This window comes from Pocillopora damicornis, chromosome 1, assembly GCF_964200805.1.
Source record: "Pocillopora damicornis chromosome 1, jaPocDami1.2, whole genome shotgun sequence".
Classification (NCBI taxonomy): domain Eukaryota; kingdom Metazoa; phylum Cnidaria; class Anthozoa; order Scleractinia; family Pocilloporidae; genus Pocillopora; species Pocillopora damicornis.
In genome coordinates, this window is record NC_142670.1 from 32001781 (window position 1) to 32022481 (window position 20701).

The 20701-nt window shown below is 38.9% G+C and overlaps 3 protein-coding genes across 3 annotated transcripts in view; 2 read left to right on the forward strand and 1 right to left on the reverse strand.

The window, feature by feature from the left end:
* Positions 1–20701, reverse strand: part of LOC149053332 (uromodulin-like) — a 67192-nt gene that overhangs the window by 42190 nt on the left and 4301 nt on the right. The window lies entirely within an intron of this gene.
* Positions 12–8474, forward strand: LOC149053337 (peroxisomal acyl-coenzyme A oxidase 1-like). Its single transcript, XM_089189766.1, is given in 17 exon segments — positions 12–131; positions 134–158; positions 433–592; positions 863–923; positions 1959–2052; positions 2504–2611; positions 2972–3091; positions 3372–3493; positions 3965–4134; positions 4568–4730; positions 5062–5252; positions 5357–5515; positions 6133–6238; positions 6708–6857; positions 7248–7318; positions 7559–7694; positions 8119–8474. Coding segments are annotated over 17 exon segments (2004 nt in total). The 5' UTR covers positions 12–26; the 3' UTR covers positions 8182–8474.
* LOC149053338 (peroxisomal acyl-coenzyme A oxidase 1-like) overlaps positions 10400–20701 on the forward strand; it is a 10967-nt gene continuing 665 nt past the window's right edge. Inside the window, exons 1-16 of the mRNA XM_089190492.1 lie at positions 10400–10639; positions 11489–11648; positions 12173–12233; positions 12989–13082; positions 13244–13351; positions 13690–13809; positions 14393–14502; positions 15064–15233; positions 16051–16213; positions 16492–16682; positions 17193–17351; positions 17610–17715; positions 18408–18557; positions 18848–18918; positions 19779–19914; positions 20459–20701. The exon at positions 20459–20701 is cut by the window's right edge and continues 665 nt beyond it. Of these exons, the coding sequence (XP_089046618.1) occupies positions 10510–10639; positions 11489–11648; positions 12173–12233; positions 12989–13082; positions 13244–13351; positions 13690–13809; positions 14393–14502; positions 15064–15233; positions 16051–16213; positions 16492–16682; positions 17193–17351; positions 17610–17715; positions 18408–18557; positions 18848–18918; positions 19779–19914; positions 20459–20521 (1992 nt within the window). The 5' untranslated portion in view covers positions 10400–10509 and the 3' untranslated portion in view covers positions 20522–20701. The remainder of the gene's footprint in view (positions 10640–11488; positions 11649–12172; positions 12234–12988; positions 13083–13243; positions 13352–13689; positions 13810–14392; positions 14503–15063; positions 15234–16050; positions 16214–16491; positions 16683–17192; positions 17352–17609; positions 17716–18407; positions 18558–18847; positions 18919–19778; positions 19915–20458) is intronic.

The following is a 20701-nucleotide window of genomic DNA, read 5'->3' on the forward strand; positions in this document are numbered from 1 at the left end:
TCTGACTTGTTTGAATTTGCGGCGCCATGCAACCTTCTCCGACTAAAGTTAATCCAGATTTAGCCAAAGAGCGAAAAAAAGCTTCATTCAACCCGACGGAGTTGACGTACCTCCTTTACGGAGGAAAGCAATTAAGACAGAACGGAAACGATTCCTTGGTAATTTTTCATCTCCACATAACTTAATTGTTCCAACTGTGTGAAAAGATCTGAGATTTGGGATAGGATGAGATGAAACTTCCATTAACATCTTTAAGCGTTACAACCAAGGATCTAGACTTACTCATTATATCAAGAGTAGTGGAACGATCAATACTTGAAAAAAAGGTTTTAAGATTACTCAGCAATTCCTAAAAGTGCAGAGAAATTAATTACATTAGTTCTGGTCGTTTGTAAAGTTGTCATTTTTTTTTCGCATCGCATTGCATTGAAGAGTCATTGTTAGTGAAAGATCCAGTGTTTTGCAAAGAAGATGCATACATCCTTGATCGCAAACATGGCTATGAGAGGGCTTTACAAAGAGGATTACGAGCTGTTGAACTGTGTAAGGAACACCAAATCACTGATCCAGATGAAATCACCTTATTAGAGAGGTATGCGTTTACCTTGTAATTCCCATCTTGTTCCTCTTCGATTCACTTATCCTAGTTTAAAATTCCACCAAATTCGATTGTCCTTGACAGTAATACAAGTCAGTGAACTAACATACATGTGATTTTGTGTTCATTTTCTGTCTGATCCTGTAAATATTTATTATCATTGTAACAGTTATGTTTCTTGTAAAGCGCTTTTGATCTTTTTGTTGTAAATAGCGCTATATGAGCAGTAAATTTCTGTATAAATTTATGCGTTCTGTCCTTTAGGTTTGCTGGGACTATATTTCCATTCCACTTGAACAAAGTTATGTTTATTCCCACTTTAAAGGTATACCCGGATTTTATATATTAAACATATGTGTTTCATTCTTAACCCTTTAACTCCAAAGAACTGATCGTCAATTCTCTCCTCTAGCTACTACACATTTCCTTGTAAATTGATTACGAGAATTAGGTGTTCAATCAAGGTAATAAATTGTACCTGATGAGGTTGAGTATTCTCATGACCTGTTTGCTGCATAATGTATGGATACTATAAGTTACATGGTAATCTCTTCTGGTAGTTAAAGGGTTAATGGTGATTTCCATTTGCAGGTGAGCTATCTTTAATTAACTTTAATATTCATCTCCATTTCCAGACTTGGTGGTAATTTCTTTTAATTAGAAAAAAATGATTAAAAATTGAAAATATAGATAGTACTTAAAATTTTATTGGAGCATTTAATTGTATTTAAAGCAGTATACTGGTATGTGTTGTCACTTGAATAGTGCAGATGTCTTGCCCATACTAGAGAGAGCTCATTGATCTAACAAGCTGTTAATTGTTTACTGATTTGCCATGTTTGATGTGGAGTAAGAGAGTGCCCCCCCTTTCTTTGTCTTTCTCCCCCCCTACATGCACTATCCACCCCCTCCCTAGAAATTTCATTCTCTCCTCAATCTCCTTCTGCATTAAAGATCCAAGATGGCAGCCAAATATTCTGCAAAGAAATACTAAGCACTATTTTACCAAAAATTTTAATGTACTTCAGCCGTGCAGTGAAAAGCTTGCTGAAATGCTGGGGGGAGGGGGGAGAGGGGGAGGTACCCTTAGGATGGACTAACTCCTATCCAGGGGGGAGTAGTAATGCTCCTAGTCCTTTCAAGCTTAGGAAACCAGGATAAGCTCTGGCTTGGAGGACCACTTAGGCTCAAATAGACAGATTTTGACCTTTTGTGGCTCAACAGAAGCTCAGGTCACACAGCATTTGGTTCAATACTTTTTTTGTATCAGTAATTTAATGACTCAACTGACAACGAGCTTTGCATTTGCCTTCTCACAGATAATCATGCAATGTTAATGATTTGCAATGCAATGTGATAGGGCCAAGGAACTGAGGAACAGAAAGCTAAGTGGCTGCCTCTTGCAGAATCAAATCAGATCATTGGAACTTATGCACAGACTGAACTTGGTCATGGTAAATAAATAATTTTCTATACTTCCCTGATATTCAAAATTTTGGTCAAAACAGATGGCACTTAAGGAAGCGTGTGGCTTAATTTAGGAGGCCCCTTGTCACATATAATGATGCAAGTTTAGTTTTAGAGAATTGATTGATATAACAAATAGAGTGATGGAAAGAGAAGGGGGCCTTTATTTGCTGTCTTTGCCCACCTGTAAGGGGAGAGGGGTTGTATAGTGAGTACTTAGGAGGAGGATTTTAGAGAAGGATTTTAGGAAATTTGGTATATAACATTAAATTGGACTGATTTCACCTTGCAAAGTAAACACACACAAATTAAACATAAAAGTCTGTGCTGTATAATGAAATGAATGGTTTATGATTGTTTTTCAAAATTCTGAAATGTTCTGAAAACTGATTCTGACACGATTGATATCTTCTTGTGATTTTTCACATCTTTCTCCAGGAACTTTTATTCGTGGCTTGGAGACTACAGCAACATATGATAAAAGCACACATGAGTTTATTATTCACTCACCATCACTGACTGCATGCAAATGGTGGCCTGGAAATTGTAAGTCCTCTTTCATCAGATGAATGTTTGTTATTTATTAATTATTAAATACAATTGAAAGATGAAACAGAATACAAACTTGTAGTTTAGTTCAGAAATGTGTGAGCTTGAGACTTTCATGTTGCATACATGTGCTGTACAGTATCTACTTCAGTGAGGTGTCCAAAAAAAGTCACTTTTAGGACTCTGAATGCTTCTTCCAGTCTTATTAGCAAAGCACTGTTCACTAAAAAGCTCATTACAGGACTGGGGTCACTTGGATGGTGAAATAAATTACCCCTTGTTATGTCTTGATTTACAAGCAAAATTAAAGATAACTTTGCATTACTTGCCAAACTGGTTATGATCTTTAACTTTCAGTGGGAAAGTCTTCCAACTTTGCCATCATACCAGCAAGACTAATAGTGGATGAAAAGGATCATGGGATACAGATGTTTATTGTTCAGTTGCGTGATCTGGATACTCACCAACCTTTGCCTGGTATGTTTTATCTTAAACTTCATCTGCTTTGATGAAGGGTTAACGCTTGTCAAACTCTTTACTGTGGCCAGTTTACATTATCAACTCTGATATAAAACCAAATTGTCTAATTATCTCATGAAGCTTTTCTCAGCAAAACTGTTGAATACAGAACCACTTATTTGCCTATCACCGTACAGCAATTATTATAGTGCCTGTGGAGTTATTTCTTGTCCCTCAAAGACTTCCCACAACGAGGAGGACAACAGTGTCCTTGTTACCTCCTTTTCTTATTTCTTAGGTATAACAGTAGGAGACATTGGAGCCAAATTCTCTCCTTTTACAAATGTAACAGACAATGGATTTCTGATGTTTGATCATGTCCGGATTCCTCTTAACCAGATGCTTATGGGGCTAGCAAAGGTATTGAGCAATTTTAAATTGTGTTAAAATTAGTTACATGCCTTGGGAATTGCATAGGTTTTTCTTTACTTTGCCTGGGACTTGCTGGTAATAAGCACTCAGATGGTACAAGTTTTGGTCACTGACATTTTATTGGGGATGCTGATCACATCCACATATCGGAGATCCCCCCCTTCCCACTGCGTACACCTTCTACGGCTTAGTTTACACTAACTTTGGTTTTACTTTACTTTGCTTGTGATTGGTCTAGAAAACTCGCGCCACTCTCTCAACCAATCAGATGCAAAACTAAAAAACCAATCGCGACTTCGTCACTTGCGTTTTCCCGCGCTTCAAGTAGTTTGCTTGATTTACCTTTGAGTCCTCATTGGCTAGCGAAGATGTCAATTTCTGTTCTGATCGATCGCTGTGATAACTTGGGTTTTGGTTTTTTAAGAAGAAACTCCGTTTTTCACTCTTTTCCATGCACAGCTTTCGCCTGATGGCACGTTCACAAAGTCAGGAAACTCCAAGCTTTTGTATGGCTCTATGAGTTATGTGCGGACAGTAATTGTTGTTGATTGTTTTTGGTTACTGTCCCAAGCAATCACCATTGCCTTGCGTTACAGTGCAGTGAGACGGCAAGGTCGACCCAAGTCAGAGTAAGTTGTAAGAAATAGGCTGTGCTCGGTAAGCATTTATATGATAAAACAGACACCCTGGTCGAGAAAAATGCGCAGTGAGACTTCTCAAACAACAACAACGGCAAGGTTAAAGCAAGTTCCTCTGCTTTGGATGTCACAGTGCGCACGTTTGCTTTCCAGCGAGGTGTCTCTTATGCCATGTTAGCCCTTCGCTTTGACGAAGGGCTAACGCTCGAAATGTCAGCTTTTGCAACTCCCAGTGGTGGCCAATTTACATTTATTTATCAACTCAGTTGATAAACCAACTTTCTTCTTTAATGAGGTGTTAACATAAAATATGGCTAAGAGTGGACTGAGAGTGGGAGTCCAAACGAGAATAGATTTCCTATTATGAAGATAGTCACTTTGAAGTTAGATCCTCATGTGAACATTTAGTTTTTCTGTTAATTAGCGAGCCTGAGGCCCAGCTTATCCACTACAAGACACAGCAATATAAACTGTTACCAGGTTTAGCTATGGCTTACGCTACAAAGTTTACGTTTGACCGTGTGTGGAAATTGTATGAAGAATCCCAAAGGAATTTTGCAGCAGGGGACTTCTCTATGTTACCAGAGGTATGAAAATTCTTGACTTAAAAATGTAATTTAACGTGTTGCCTAGTATTTGACAACTGCAGCAAGTATATTTTTTATCATTTTTAGCCCCTTTTTGTGGGAAACAGAAATAACTTTAGACTGTTTTGCACTTGATAGGTTGCTGAAATTTTTTAGTAAGCTTAGAGCCTGACAAAATTTTCGCTTGAGTGCAGAAAGATGGAGGCGGGGATTCAGAATTCTCTATTTCTTAGAAATTTAAAAACTGGCATCAACAGCTTAAATGAATTCGCACTGTTCCACTCTTTTCTTTTTTTTTTTTTTTTTCATCTAATGCTCAATTTGTTTGTAGCTTCATGCAATCACTAGTGGTCTGAAAGCGTTCACGACATCAACAGCCATGCGTCATGCAGAGACGTGCCGACTGGCTTGTGGTGGACATGGCTACTTACTGTACAGTGGTCTTCCTGACTTTTATGCAGTGTTGAATGCTTCCTGTACTTACGAGGGAGATAATGATGTCCTTTACTTGCAAGTCGCTAGGTGAGCTGAAAACTGTGTGTCTCCCTAAGTATGTTATAAGTGAGCTTGCATTCAGCTATCGCCTGCAATAATTAAAGATTTCATTTTAATAAACATGTCAATAGGTATCTGGTAAAAATTGCCTCACAAGTTCAAGAAGGAAAGACTCTTCCACCATCACTTAAATATATGTCACGAAAATGTGAACATTGTCCAGTTATAAACGGAGAGGGATTCTTAGAACCTGAACTTCAAAGAACAATTTACCAGGAAAGGACTGCAAGGTGAGCTTGGTCCAGAACAAGGAACTTGAAAAAACGAAAGAGTTCTCAAGTAGTCTTAACTCTTTTCACGCCAACATCAGTATGCATATTCTCCGTACCATTCTCTGTGCATTTCCTGAGGTGCTGACAAGGAGAATTTGTTTAACAATCAAGAGCTTCTTTAGTTGGTGATCATTTCTTTTATTCTCCTGACCTTAATGTTTGATTCAGGGGTGATATTGTAAGGAGAATTTATACGCTAATCACTCATATAGTGATCAAAGGGTTGGCATCGCTCTTTTAGCAACTATGTATAGGGAATGTGAGGCAAAGAAATAAAACCAAGCAAAATTAACAATAGTCAAATCATTTTTCAGATAAGGACTCACTGAATTTGTTTTGTCTAAGAGACTGTCTTTGGAGCAGGTACCTGAAGTAGTCTTGAGATTTTAGCAGCAGTTTGTTGCTCTCCATTTTCAATGGATTGGAGTTTCTTGGCTTTTTATCAACAATCTTTGAGCTAGCATCTACACTGGAGATATAAGTGTGCCTTTAACTTGAAAGTAAACTGCTCTGAGTGAAGAATAACTTTAATGTCTCATTTTTATTGGGAAATTTCTCTTGTCTTTGAATATAAGTGAAATGAGGACTGTAGCAGGAGCACTTCAAAGTAGAATACTTTCTGGAATGGATCCTGCCGATGCGTGGAATGACTTGTCTGTAGACTTAGTGCGCTGTGCCAAGGTAAAAGTTTCAGGGTATCTTTGTCTTGAATAGTCTCCTTCGCAGCCTTTGTTTGGTCTCTTCACGCATCACCCTCTCCCCCTTGGTGGGGGATACAGCGTACACTCCATATTAGGGCTCAATTGTTAAAGGGGTTGATAACGCTATCCAGCAGATAAAATCGTTATCCAATGGATGAATGTTCACAAATGTACTGCGTTATCCACTGGATAGAGATTTATCCAGTGGATAGCGTTATCCGTCCGTCGAACTACCGGGGATAGATTGAGAGGTCTGGGTTCAAGCCCAAGCCGGGTCACTGTGTTGTATTTATAAGCAAGAGACTTCACTTTCAAAATGGTTCCTTCCACCTCGGAAAATGTAGGGGTACCAGAATTACTGGGAGGAGGAAGGCTGGTGCGAGGTGGTAGGGGTAAACTGTTCTGAGTCACCGTAGATTAAAGTGATTTATCTTTCGTTCTTTTTACAGGGCTACAGTAACAGTGTAATGGTTTCCTATGTGTTGGATTCGATGGAGAACCTCTCTGGAGTCAGCCCAAATTCACGCACGGTCCTGAAATCTCTATCAGACCTATTTGTTCTTTGGGGTATTACTGAAAACTCAGGTAGTTTTCTAGAGGTAAGGAGGGAAATACACAAGTAAGTCTATAGCAGTAATCACACTTCACAAGATGAAGAGTGAGATTTTTATCGAAGAAAATCAGGGGAGCATTATACTGTTACTTGCCCCAAAGTGTTGTTTTAAATCGTAAGCATTGAAAATGGGTCCTGAATGTTTATTTTTTCACGTCCAATCAAAAGAGAGATCAGGAAATGCTAGAAAACCGTGAAAACAAACTACATGTGTATGCGCACTTATGTCAGTCTAACAGCCATTAGATAACTTTTAGTGTTTTGCGACTGCATGTTACTGAAAACTACATGTTGCTGAAAGTTTCAAATCCATGGTTTCGATACCAAGTGCACGTTTTCAGAGAAACCCAAACATCTTCTCCCATTTTGCTTTCAGGCTGGAATTCTGAACTGCAGCCAAATTCAAACCATTCGACAGCAAGTTTATGCATTGATGGAACAGCTCAGGTTTGTCTTACAAATAATGCGTTATATAATTTACTTTGAACATGTACCATACATTTATGCGATCTTATTCGAAATTTTATTTTCACTCTTTGACCCTTTTTCAGTACTTCGGTTTTCGCTTCAAGGAGTTTTTTCAGATCAAGAAGTGTAAAACTTTTTCTTTTCCCTTCGTCTCATTAATTTTCTTTCAAGATTGCATTGCGACTGAATACGTCCTTATTTTGTTTTCTTAACGTTTAGACCTGAAGCAGTCGCTCTAGTGGACGCGTTCGATCATTCAGATTACTTACTTAATTCACCACTGGGACGCTTCGATGGCAACGTTTATGAAGACCTTTTCAGATGGGCTCAAAGATCAGAATTGAATGATCAGGAGGTAAATTGAGTTGTGGTTTGTAACGCATCAGTTTACTACGAGTGTCTATTAAGATCAACGGGTCATTTTTTTTGTCTATAGTTGTAACGTTTGTACATCTGTGTCTTGGTCTGTGACCAGAAAGTGATGACATTATGTTATGCTTGTCATTTGATTGGCTGATGGGAAAAGCGCCACGTGATCTCAGCTAGTGCTTTATTGGTTGTTTATCGTGTGACGTTATTGCCTTGTTCAAAATTCAAAGTCACGTTCAGGTTCTCTCGGTCAACACAGATATTAGGAAAGTTTCCTGTCTCAATTAATGGTTTTTACCCTCTACGAAGCACATCAAACTTTGCGTCGTTTCCATCTTTTTTGACCGCTAGTTATAGTTGCGTTATTTTACCGTTTTTTTATGTAGTAATCAGCTGTTTTTCCATTCTAGGTACAGCCAGGCTACTACAAGTACCTGCGGCCGTTGATGCGTGACAACAAATCTAAATTGTAGCAATAGTTACACAAACTTGTTCGGACTTACCACAAGTCCTTGTGAAATTCAATCTTTAATAGCTCCTCTGAGCTGCCAGAGAGACCTTTTGGTCTGCTTTGTTTTCACGTGATTTGTGGGCGGCAATTCCGCCAAAAAGAGTCGCAAGGAAACATGGGAAATGGAGAGTACATGTACATGAAACGGTCTGTGGCCCACTCGCCTCTTGAAATTAAATTTGAAAATCAACCACTGTTAGAACAGGAGCGGAATCTATACAACTAGAATAATCACGATTATGGAACGTGGAACAATGAAAGAATCTGAGTTGCCCGTGAAGAGTTAAACCTGAGTCTTACAAACTTAGTCACTGTATGCTCAACCAATGCGATACTGCTAAGGCCAAAAGGTCGATGGCATTAGTGCACTTGTAGAGAAGTTTGGCAACCATTGCGATTGGCAACTTTTTTTATCATGTCTTACACTCGTAGAAAATATCTTGATATATATATATATATATATATATATATATATATATATATATATATATATATATATATATATATAGCTCTTTGGCATATAAAGCTTTGCTTTCATGTCCAAATTGAGCACTCTACTAGGATGAGTCATTGCTGCTAGCATTATGCATGCTCACTAGTGTTTCTAGTTTGAGCACTCTGGCATGGCTTAAGTGATCCCACATGTGTGAGATCACTTGGGGTGACTTTATTGCCTTACCTCCGTCCTAGCATCAGCACTGCACTGATGAGGCCCAGAAGGCCGAAACAGTACTGTCTGCAGTTAGTTATATATATATATATATATATATATATATATATATCAGTCGTTTATCAAGCCACCGTCACACGGAAAGACAACAACACCTCTGAAACATACATCGGACTCACAGAAACCAACTTCAAAACAAGACACAGAAATCACACCGCATCATTCCGCCACGCCAAACACAAAAACTCTACCGAACTTAGCAAACACATCTGGACACTCAAGAACGACAACATTGACTATTCTATCTCATGGCGCGTCTTATCATCTAACTCTCCCTACAACAGCTCCAGTAAAAGATGCAACCTCTGCCTAAAAGAAAAATTCCTTATAATTTACCGACCCGACCTCTCATCACTAAATAAGCGTAACGAACTCGTATCTTCATGCCGGCACAGAAACAAAGCGTTGCTACGCAACAGCTGAACTCTAAAGTTTTTAAGTTTACCGCGTATTATGCAAATTTCCCTTGTATATAAACGATAGTCACATGAATATTCTTTCATTAAACCCCTGAAGAGTGAAGCGATTCACGAAACAGGCTTGTCGGGAAATGTAGTTACGTCCTTTTTTCCCCTCATAATATTTATATATATATATATATTTTTTTTAAGTCGATAAACAAGTTTTAAATTTTCCATCTGTCTCGTTTGTAACATATCCAGCAATAGAAATAGAAAAAAATTTTCTATCTAGAATTAAAGAGCTTAGCATCACACAGTTATGAAGAACGGCGTGTTCCATGCACCGAAAGAGATAAAACCAACAACGACAAAAAAACAAAAACAAAAAAAAAAGGGAGGGAGGTAACAAGCAAATAATATCATATGAATCCACAGTGCTGTGGACACAGCCTTCTTGAGGAGTTTCTTCTCCACTTGATTGGTTTTGGTGGCCTTGGTCTTGCACTTGTGGTTGAGAAAGGCGAAGTACGCAAGAAAGTAGAGATTATCATGTATACAACAATGCGCGAGCGACGCGCTTGGCCGTGAAAGGTCTTGGTACGAGACTACATCAAGAATATAGAAAGATGATGAAGCCATTTTTTTTCCAGTTTTCATTGTTTGTATTTTGATGGAGTCTAATGGAAAAATACCTTTTTACATTAAGGCACTAGAATTGGTTTTCCCTGTCCGCTTTCACAAGAACCTCGGTGGGTTTCTTCAGAGGTAATATTTTGTTTCGTGTAGGGAAAAAAATGATAAGCAACAAAATATCCCCTAGAGAAAGAAAATGTTTATTTCCCGTGTATAATTGTTATTTCTACGTGAAAGAGAAACCCATATGCCAAGCAGGCAACAGAAAATAATCAGGCAGAGCCTCCACACTGTTTGATTCTTGAAAATAATCATATATATAATTTTTCTTTTTTTTCGAATGTTCAACTTCTTGAAATAAAATGTTTACTCAACAACCTGCACATTTTAGGGATGACCGAGGGAGACTAGACCGAGAAATTATGGTCAGCTCAGCAGCGAAGTCACGTTACCCTAGTGCGAGTTGTGTAATGTTTACCTCATAAAACCATTGACCTCTGGTGGAATCTATTTGGTCTGTATCAAAATGAAGCCACCGTCTGGTAAAATAAATCCCGATTTAGCCCGTGAACGAGGAAAGGCATCCTTTGACACAAGGGAACTAACTTACTTGCTTTATGGAGGCCGAGAGAGAACAGAGCGTAAGAAATTCTTAGGTGAGAATATCGAATGGTGGTTATAGCTATGAGATTGGCATTAGTGTTAGATGGCATTTGGATAAATAATTTCTGATAATTTCTTTAATCAGGTAATTGGGGAGAACGTGGCAAACGCATCTGCATCAAGCGTGATCAGATGCGAAATGGAGTGTTCGTATGGAAATCGACACTCTAGCTCGAGAAATGTCACGCGAACCGAGACCCTTACAAAGTGGACCTTAAACCTGACACACTTGAGTGACACATAACCTACTGTCTATGTGACGTTTAGACTATGAGCTCTAGATTTCTATCGCTTTACAACTGTGATGAGGGTGAAGCTCAAGGTGACCATCACACATAGGAATTTAGAGTGAATAGACGTATTGTTTTAGTAGAATTATCCCTAAGGCTCATGGTTTTATTGTATTGTTGATATATATGTTTTCAGTTGAATGTACTTTTTTATGGATGCATTTAACACTTATAATGGACTTGTCGCACCAAAATGGTAGTAGGAACTGCCAGAGGGACTTTCCTCCCCTGTCTGGTGATTCTGGGATGTTTGAACCCTGATACAAGAAGACATCAACATAAGGGTGCAACCCATGATCCCATGTTGGAGTGGAGTCCTGGGGTGCCTGTGGACCTCCCCCCCCCCCCCAATTTTGTAAGCAAACAACTCATACAATATTCAGTATTCAGGTGACAAAAATTGATGAAAACCCTCTGTTTGACACATTGTGACCCCCCCCTAACCAATTGTCCACCCTTCATGTTCAGTATTTATGATAAAACCTGTTTTAGCTTTTAATTAAAGGTTTTTTTCATCAAATATAATTTATTTTTCTTTTTATTCAATTGAAGAGTCATTGGTAGAGAAGGATCCTGTGCTTAGCAAAGAAGATTATTACATCCTTGACCGCAGACGTGCTTATGAGAGAGGTTTACAGAAAGGATTAAGAATCACCGAGCTAGTAAAAGAACATTGGATAAATGATCCTAATGATCAAAGAATTTTAGGAAGGTATAGATAGTGCATTTTAAACAAAGGTGAAAGTCTGACATGATCATTACTGGTTAATAAAAGGCATGAACGTTACTGATAAATACTGTGGGCCACAATCACTTGATTTCTGCCGCTAACTGATGAGTACAGTCATTGTTTATGCCTAAGTGTGGGGTACTTCTCAGTCAGCAGCAGACTTAATGAGCATGATTGCAGGGGTAAACAGAAACTGTTAGTATCTTTTGGGCAAGCTAAGATTAAAGAACTCTCAGCTGACTATAATTACAACCTTCTTGTTTTTAGCCGAGTCAATGCTTCAGTAACAGATGGGATAAAATTCAGCTACTCCTTATTGATAGGGTAGTCACCAATTTAGAACTTTCTGACCTGACTGTTTAAAAGGAGTCTTGAAGAAGTACTTTGTTTCTAGTTAGATATGAATTCCACGAGCTGAAAAAGTGTGCAACTGTAATGCAAAATTAAAATCTGATAAATCATGATGAGATGTATACAAAATTACAGGCTATCAACTCTTTCCCTAGGAGCACGCAAACCCAGCTGCCATACGCCTTGCATAAAGTGATGTTCATTCCTACTATAAAGGTACCTCAAATTGTTCATATTTGTTGAAAAAGCACAAACTTACTCCAAAAAGAAAATTTTGTAACACTCCTAAACGTCTCAATTTCAGAAATTTAGTCAGAAGTAGATGGTAATGAAAAAGGCTGACAACTATGAAATGCAAATTTTTTATTATGGTTCAACAGAATGATGCAACCTTCTTTCTAACAGACTTTACATTTTATCTCAAATGTTTTTGTAGACCACACTTGTAACAATAGGTATAGGAGAGTAAACTAGGGACTGAAAGCTAGGGGGCTGGGGCTGCTTTTCCTTATTCTCTATGTAACCTGCATCAAGCTTCTTTGGTTAATTGCTGAAAATTACTGTTACAAACAGACTGATTACATGTACATTCTCTACTGTGAATGTATGAAAATCACTATGTGAACTGCAGATTAAGAAATGAATATGGAAGCAATCTTTGCAATAATGAATGCTACTTAAGCAGAAATGAAAATAAGGCCTGAAAAAATTCAGTCCTGTATGGGATTTGAACATTATTCATCACTTCACGGGTTTATTACGAAGCAAAAAAATGACCAGCTCCCAGCTGGCTTGTTATGTTGGTACCTCAGTTGGAAGAGCACTACACTGGTATCACATAGGTCATGTGGGTTCAAATCCTATACAGGCCTGAATTTTTTCAGGCATTATTTCCACTACTGCTTAAGCAGTGTTCATTACTGCCAAGATGGCTTTTATATTAATGTACTTTCTTTCTTCTATCAATTAAGGGACAAGGAAGTGAAGAACAAAAAGCAAAATGGCTGCCTCTTGCAGAGTCCTTTCAGATAATAGGAACATATGCCCAGACTGAAATTGGCCATGGTGAGTATGAAGGTCTATGAACAAATTCTCCTTGTCAGCATCTTATGAAATGTATAGAGAACAGTATGGAGAATATGCATACTGATGTTAGGGTGTAAATGGTTAAGTATTTGAAATCTAGTAATTTGATGAATTATCTTGTTTATAAATTTTATTTTCAGGAACTTTTGTGCGTGGCCTGGAGACAACAGCAACATACGATAAGACCACACAGGAGTTTATTATTCACTCGCCGACTCATTCAGCCTGTAAATGGTGGCCTGGAAATCGTATGTTCGAAATTATATTATATATGGATGCATTTTAAAGATTTGGTTAGAAAAGATACTTAAGTACCAGATGATGAGGATGATGAGAAATGTATTGCTTGAACTCTTAAGTAATCTGTACTTAACGCTATACTACTTCCATTCTGAAGTATTGATTTAAATGTCAGTTTTTTGTTTGCTTTTTTTCGTCATGGTTGAATAACCCGCGTGAAAAAAGCAGAGTAATTTACTTTTGCAGATTTATGGGTGCGAATAAATTTATCGCCTAAACTCTGTCCTTTCTTAATGTTATGCTACAGTGCTTCCATTTTAAAATGTTGATTTAAAATGTTTTCTAGTGGGAAAAACTTCTAATTTTGCGACCGTGCCCGCAAGGCTGATTGTTGATGGAACTGATCGTGGAATTCAGATGTTTCTAGTTCAGTTACGAGATCTAGAGACTCATCAACCTTTGCCAGGTAAGGGATCTCTCTCTGTTGCTGTTGGAAAGCAAAAGAAAAAAAAAATGGAAAATGCAGACACTCACGTCCACTCCACAGGCCCCCCAAATTCATGACGAAACGAACCTGAAGAGGACTTTTCCTTTTCAACAGTGTTGTAGCATAGAGACACACGTATTAGATGTAAACGCAAGCGCAAACGCAAGAAGACGAGAATGGGTATAGTTCTTTTTTCATTTCTTGCTTACACGACTGTGCCTGCGTTTGTGTGTACGTCCGCGCAGCAAATACGTGCATTTCCTTCAAGTTGCATTTGTATTTGAGCTGTATTTGCTTCGTAATGTTAACATGTTCCAACAAACAGCGTAGCTCCATTTTTACGCAGATAAAACACCCACAACTCACAATTTTATCTATTCGCTCAGACGAAGGGCTAATGCTCGGAACTTCAGCTTTAGAAACTGTTTACCATGGTCAATTCACTTAATCACCTCAGTTGATAAAGCCTATTACTCCCCCCCCCCCCCCCCCCCCCACTACAATCTGTTCGGCGCAACGTGATTCATCAGGTAACAGCCTTTTATTCTCCAAAAATATCCAGGTATCACAATAGGAGACATTGGAGCCAAGTTTTCTATGATGTACAACGGGAGTGACAATGGATATCTAATGTTTGACCATGTCCGTATTCCACTAGACCAGATGCTAATGGTCTTTCAAAGGTAGTATGAAATGGGTTGTTGTGCTCGTATATATGACTTGGCGTTAGTGCTGGCTCTTATGGTACAATGATAAGTGGTTAGACACTGAAAGGGGTGGAAACCTCATTGTGGTTGGATAAGTTTTTCTAATTAAAGACAGGTAATGTTCAGAATGCTCAAAATCCAACTTTCTCTCATCACAGTTTAACGTATTTTTTACTCGTGCTTAACGGTGGAATAACATAACAAGTATCGCGAGTCGCTACTCGTGCGTTGTCAACCTTCCCAAACTGGTCTGATACCAATCGAAAAACGAAATAAACCATATGAATTAATGACGGAAAAACTCAAAATCCTTAAATGGTTTATCGCAATAAAACACGACCTGAAATTCCTTGCTATGATAACATTCTGTCTTCACTCCGAGAAAAGCGTACATAACTTTCTATCAATCGCCCAGCCTGGCACTTTGTTTTTTTCAGTTATTGTGTCTTTCCCCCTACACCTATTTAGATTTGATTTTAATAGGCTCCACAGTAAATATATTGATTTTACTATCAATAACCAACAGTTGTCCCCTGACGGAACCTTCACAAAACCAGCTAACTCCAAACTGTTGTACGGTACCATGAGTTTGACGCGGGCAGGCATTGTTGGCGACTCCTTCTGGCAGTTATCAAAAGCGATCACTATCGCCATTCGTTACAGTGCTGTGCGTCGCCAGGGTCAGCTGAAACAAGGGTATGGGACAAGTTTATTGGTTTTAGAAACCATATGCATTCCTGTCATCAACCTGTCGACACCCAAGAGTGACTAGCATGATATTTTCTCGTTTCATTACTACCCCTGGATTAAACGTTGAGGTGACTCCTCAGAAAAAAAGTTATCGAACAATTTTTTTTAACTTTCCTTAAATATACCCTACCAATGTCTGTTTCGAAAAATATAATAAAAAGGATAGGTCACTGTGCTTGTTTAGGAGATATAATGGAGTAGACTCACCCCATTTATGTCTGTATTGGCACTATTCACGCGCATCATGTCATCAGTTCACGGTACATTTGCTGCAGCAGGAAGCAAGTGTTTTTAAGGTAACACTTGGAAAAAACTTGATTTTTAGTAGAAAGAAAGCCTCGAGCGTTTGAAATCGCTTAAATTCAAACGATATCGACTCAAACCGTTCCTCGAGTCGTTCCTTTCATGGTCGTTATTCGCATCCTCGAGTAACGGGCTTCGTGCACGCTTTTAGTTTATCTTTTATCCCTTCGAATAATTTTTTTTATTCCCTCAACTCAAAGGGGACAAATTGACTCTTAGATGCGCTTACTTGGCCGTTAATGAGGACTCAGTTTGTTTTTCGTTTGTTTGTTTGTTTGATTTGTTTTAACATGATGTTTTAAATTGTTTGTTGGTTTGTGTGCGTCAGGTTTTTGTTTGTTTGTCTTTCGTTTGTCATTATACGCGTTACGAGAAGGTTTGGTTGAATTAACCGTTGGTGAAACACTCGGAAACGTATATTTAGTGATTTACCCACAAGTTGTCTTTGATCTTACAACAGGGAACCCGAGACCCAGATTATCGATTACAAAACACAACAGTACAAACTGTTACCCGGGCTGGCTATGGCCTATGCCTCAAAGTTTGCGTTTGATCATGTGTGGAGATCGTTTCAGGAACGTCAAAAGAAAATTGCAGCTGGTGACTTGTCCATATTACCAGAGGTAAAGTAAAACCTTTTCGTGTTCCCAGTCTGAAAATGGTCTATGGTATAGGAGTTGAGATACTATGGGTTGTTAACCAGTCAAAATTCAATGTAATATACTATCGCCAGCCCTTTTAAATAGAGGATGTCGTGTGGCAGCCATTGTAATACGAATTTTATCCTAAGTGAGAGATATTATCGGCACTTAGATTTTTCTTTCTTTTTTTTTTTTTTTGCAACAAACTTTGCCTAAGTTTTCCTCAAGTTTATTCTTTTTTTTCTATTTCTTATTTGTAGAGCCATGCTATCACCAGTGGTCTCAAGGCGTTTTCGACTTCAACGGCCATGCATCATGCAGAGACGTGCCGACTGGCGTGTGGTGGACATGGCTACTTACTGTACAGCGGTCTTCCTGAATTGTATACATTGTTGAATGCTGCCTGTACTTACGAAGGAGATAATGATGTTCTTTTCCTGCAAGTAGCAAGGTAAGCTTGTATACATTATTGTACTGCCTAAATGGTGTAGGTGACGTGCCCCCCCCCTGCACGGATTCCCCAAGTGAAGTTCCGTCGCCCCGAAGTATGGTTGCGTCGCCCTTAAGTTTTTGTGCGTCACCCCCAACTTAAAGTTGCGTCGCCCACGACTTTTAACCTAAATGTAATTGAGGTTTTAGATGTACTTTTGTAGAAGGTTAAAAAGATTTTAAGTTAGACGGCCCTACTATCAAAAACGATCGCAATGTTTCGATTGCCTAGTCACCTGGTAGAAACATCCCTCGCCCAGTGGTGATGGGTTTGTGAAGTCACTTCTTACTTTGACTTTTGGCGTTTTTTTTTTTTTCCTTTGAAAGGAAAAATTCATGTAATTTCACGTTCATTTCTGCGCTTGGGATCGTGTTCTCCCTGATCATTCGTGTATTCAGCTTCTGGCATTAGTTGAAATTCTTCTCGCGCTGCACAACTGATTACATTTGTAGGGATTATATTTCGTTACAGGTTTCTGGTAAAAATCGCCTCTCAAGCTCAAGAGGGAAAAGCTCTACCTGTTTCACTGAGGTATTTGTCACGAAGAAATGAACAGTGTCCGGTAATCAATGGAGAAGGATTTTTGGAGCCAGGTGTACAAAGAAGAATTTACCAGGACAGGACTGGCAGGTGAGAGAATTTAACCGTTCCCACCGCCACCCCAAAAAAATGATTTGGGAAGCCCGTAAGTAGGCTATCCTACTCTTGCGTGCCGTTATGTGGCGATCCCGCTAGATACGTCAAGCGTCTCGCTTTTTCAAGCTTGAGGCAGTGTCAGGTGTCCGTCCGTTCAGTGGCCTTGTAGCTTGCATCAGTTGTAAGCATATACATGTAGAAAAAGAAATAGGCTGTCACTAATTAATTTAACGTTCCCTTGCGTTCATTCAGCGAGGTGAGGGCTGTTGCAGAAAAGCTTCAAAGAAAAATTTCCTCTGGAACGGACTCCTCTGATGCTTGGAACGAGCTGTCTGTAGACTTACTACGCTGTGCTAAGGTGAGCCAGAGAGCGAGGTGACCATAACACAAGCTGTGTTGCAGAGAAATGTTCAGTTGATTGATTTTCAAAAGTAATCTGGAATTTAACTAATTTTACTCTTAAAACTGCGCGCTAGCCTGCAGTGCAGGCGTCTTCTTAGGGCGAGTTAACGTGAAGAAGCTCGCGATTGTTCATTCAACCGGCCATGTCTGATTTGGAGTTACGTCGCTCGCCCGCTTGGTACAAATTTCCATCTCTCTCCAGTCTTCTGCTGCCATTAAGCTCAAATATGGTGACCATAATTTTCACTAAGAAAATACTGCGCACTCGTTGGCCAAAATTACGCCTGCTATGCAGGCTAACCGCTTACCAGCAACCCGTTTTCCTTTTTCTCACTGGCTCTTCTCGGTGTTTTCCCCTTTTTGATTGGCTGTTGCAATTGATTACGTTGTCATCTTTGTTGTTGGGTTGGGCGTTGCGTTTTCCCGCGCATATTCCCGCTCCCGTGTCAACACTTTGAGCTCTCATTGGCTCTCCTCAATATTTTCTTTTTCGGATTTGCCGTGATGATTACGCGATCTTTTGCTTCAGCCTTTTAATGGAGTGTGTGCAGCCTTTGATTCGCGCGGACGTCTGCAAGTAATATTGCCTCCAATAAAGATATCTCACTTAGATATAAATTATTAGTTTATTTTTTCTCTTTGTTTCAGGGTTATAGTCATTGTGTTATGGTTTCGTATTTATTGGATTCGATGGAGAACCTGTCTGGTGTTAGTTCAAGTTTACGCAGGGTGCTGAAATGTGTGGCAGATTTGTTTGTTCTTTGGGGTATCGTTGAAGACTCAGGAAGTTTTCTGGAGGTAACAAACGATTTTTTAGATTAAAAACTTCGTAAGCAAGAGCGATAATGTTATGAATCTGGTAATAGAAATGATTTTAGCTCAGATGAAACGCCTAACAACTTTGACCTTCATGCCGAGTGATAAACAAACAAGAACAAACAAGCGAACAACAAAAGTTATGATGTATTTAGCTTTAAGTGTAGAAGAGAAACCTGCATGAAAAATGAAAATGAAAGATAGGAAGCCATTTTTAATATCAGTTGTATGAAGTATCTGTTGCCTTCTTTTTTTTCTCCATTTCCTGTTAGGCTGGAGTTCTTAACTGCGCTCAAACTCAAACTATACGACAACAAGTTTATGATTTGATGGACAAGCTCAGGTGAGTTGACTAAGAAAAAAGATCCCTTATTCTTAAAAGGGTAATTTAGTGTTAACAACTGGGGAGTTGATAACGTAAATTGGCCACCGTAAAGAGTTTGAAAGCTGACGTTACGAGCGTTAGCCGTTTCGTCTTTCGCTCTGACGAAGGGCTCGAAAGTTCTGATATTCAAGGTTCTGATATTTAGCAGTTCTGGAAAGCCGGTTTTTTAAAATTTTTTTCAACTTTGTGAGTTGTTTGATGTGAAGATCGAGTTTTTGATAGTAATGAAATTTAAATATTAGGACCTTTAAGAAACGGAATATAATAAACTTGTCCTTTAGCGGTTCTATTCGCGAAATTTAGAAGTTTAGATATGGCGTAAGGCCTGCATTTTCGAAAGTAGGGCCTGGGCCTTATATTCGACATACTTGAACGCGAGTTAAGAAAATTGGGTCGAGTACACAAGGTCGAGGCCAGGACGGAATGGTCCTAGGAGAACTAAGGCCTTGATAATTATCTCAGTCATCGTTGTGAAACCGAATCCAAATCTATTTTAGCCCGTGCGCCTGCTTGCTTGGCTGTTCAGACTGTATTGTAATTTTTTTTTTTTTGGTTTCAGGTTTTTTTCTTAATGCCCCCAAAGTAATAATGGTAATATAGTTTATGTTCATAGGCATTATTTTGTTTTGGGCTGTTCTAAGAGTCAGTTCAACCCTCTCCTAGCGGCGCGGGCTAAAATAACTGTGAGTCGGGGTTAAAATATCTTTATGCCTAAGAACATAAGCGCTGTTGTCTTATGATATCGTGAACGGGTTTGAAAAACAGCAACTTGTTTGAGTTAACCCGATTTTCTTGTTCCTGTATTTCTCAACGTAAAGACCTGAAGCAGTGGCTCTGGTTGACGCCTTTGATCATTCAGATTACGTACTTAACTCTCCATTGGGACGTTTCGATGGCAACGTATATGAGGACCTTTTCAGATGGGCACAAAGATCGGAGTTAAATGATGAACAGGTACAGTTTATTAATTTTAGATGGATAAAGAAATGTGCAATCGAGTTTCGATACTAATCTGGGTTCGCTATGCATTTGCTTTACTTTGCTTTGTGAGTGGTGCCGAAAACTCGTGTAATCCTCTCAGCCAATCAGATTCAACACTAAATGCAACCGCGTCCTGCTCACTCGTGTTTTCCCGCGCTTCAATAAATTTGCCTTAAAAAAAATAATAAATTTGCTTTCTTTTTGGTTAATTGTGAAATTTTCTTATCCTCTGATTGGTTATCGTGATCACTTTGGTTTTTTTTTAAAACATTCATTCATAGAGCGCTCTATCATGCGGAAATATCAGTAAGAGGTATAAAAAATTTAGGGCATTACGACAAAACCGACTCAAAGCAAGAATTACCAAGGTTTTTGTATTGTATCTGGGCTTGGGTTTTCCAAATCCTATGAACACCACTATAGGGTTGCCTGTGTGTCATAAAACCATTCGTTACCGTGCCAACTAAACCTGTTTTATGATGTTTTTGTTTATTGAAGGACTTTGTTTTCATTTCAGGTGCAACCAGGCTACTACAAATACCTGCGGCCACTAATGCAAAACAACAAATCTAAACTATAATAATATTTTAATTACGATATAGATCAACTTGAACGTGTCATTTTGGCGTGCTTAATTCGGTCTGTAATCATACGTTGAGTGATTAACAACATCAGTCGACCAAAAAGCGGGAGCCCGATTTGTTTTTTAGGAGTCTTGAGATTCTCTTCCTCGAAGTCAATAACAATCTGGAGAAGTAAC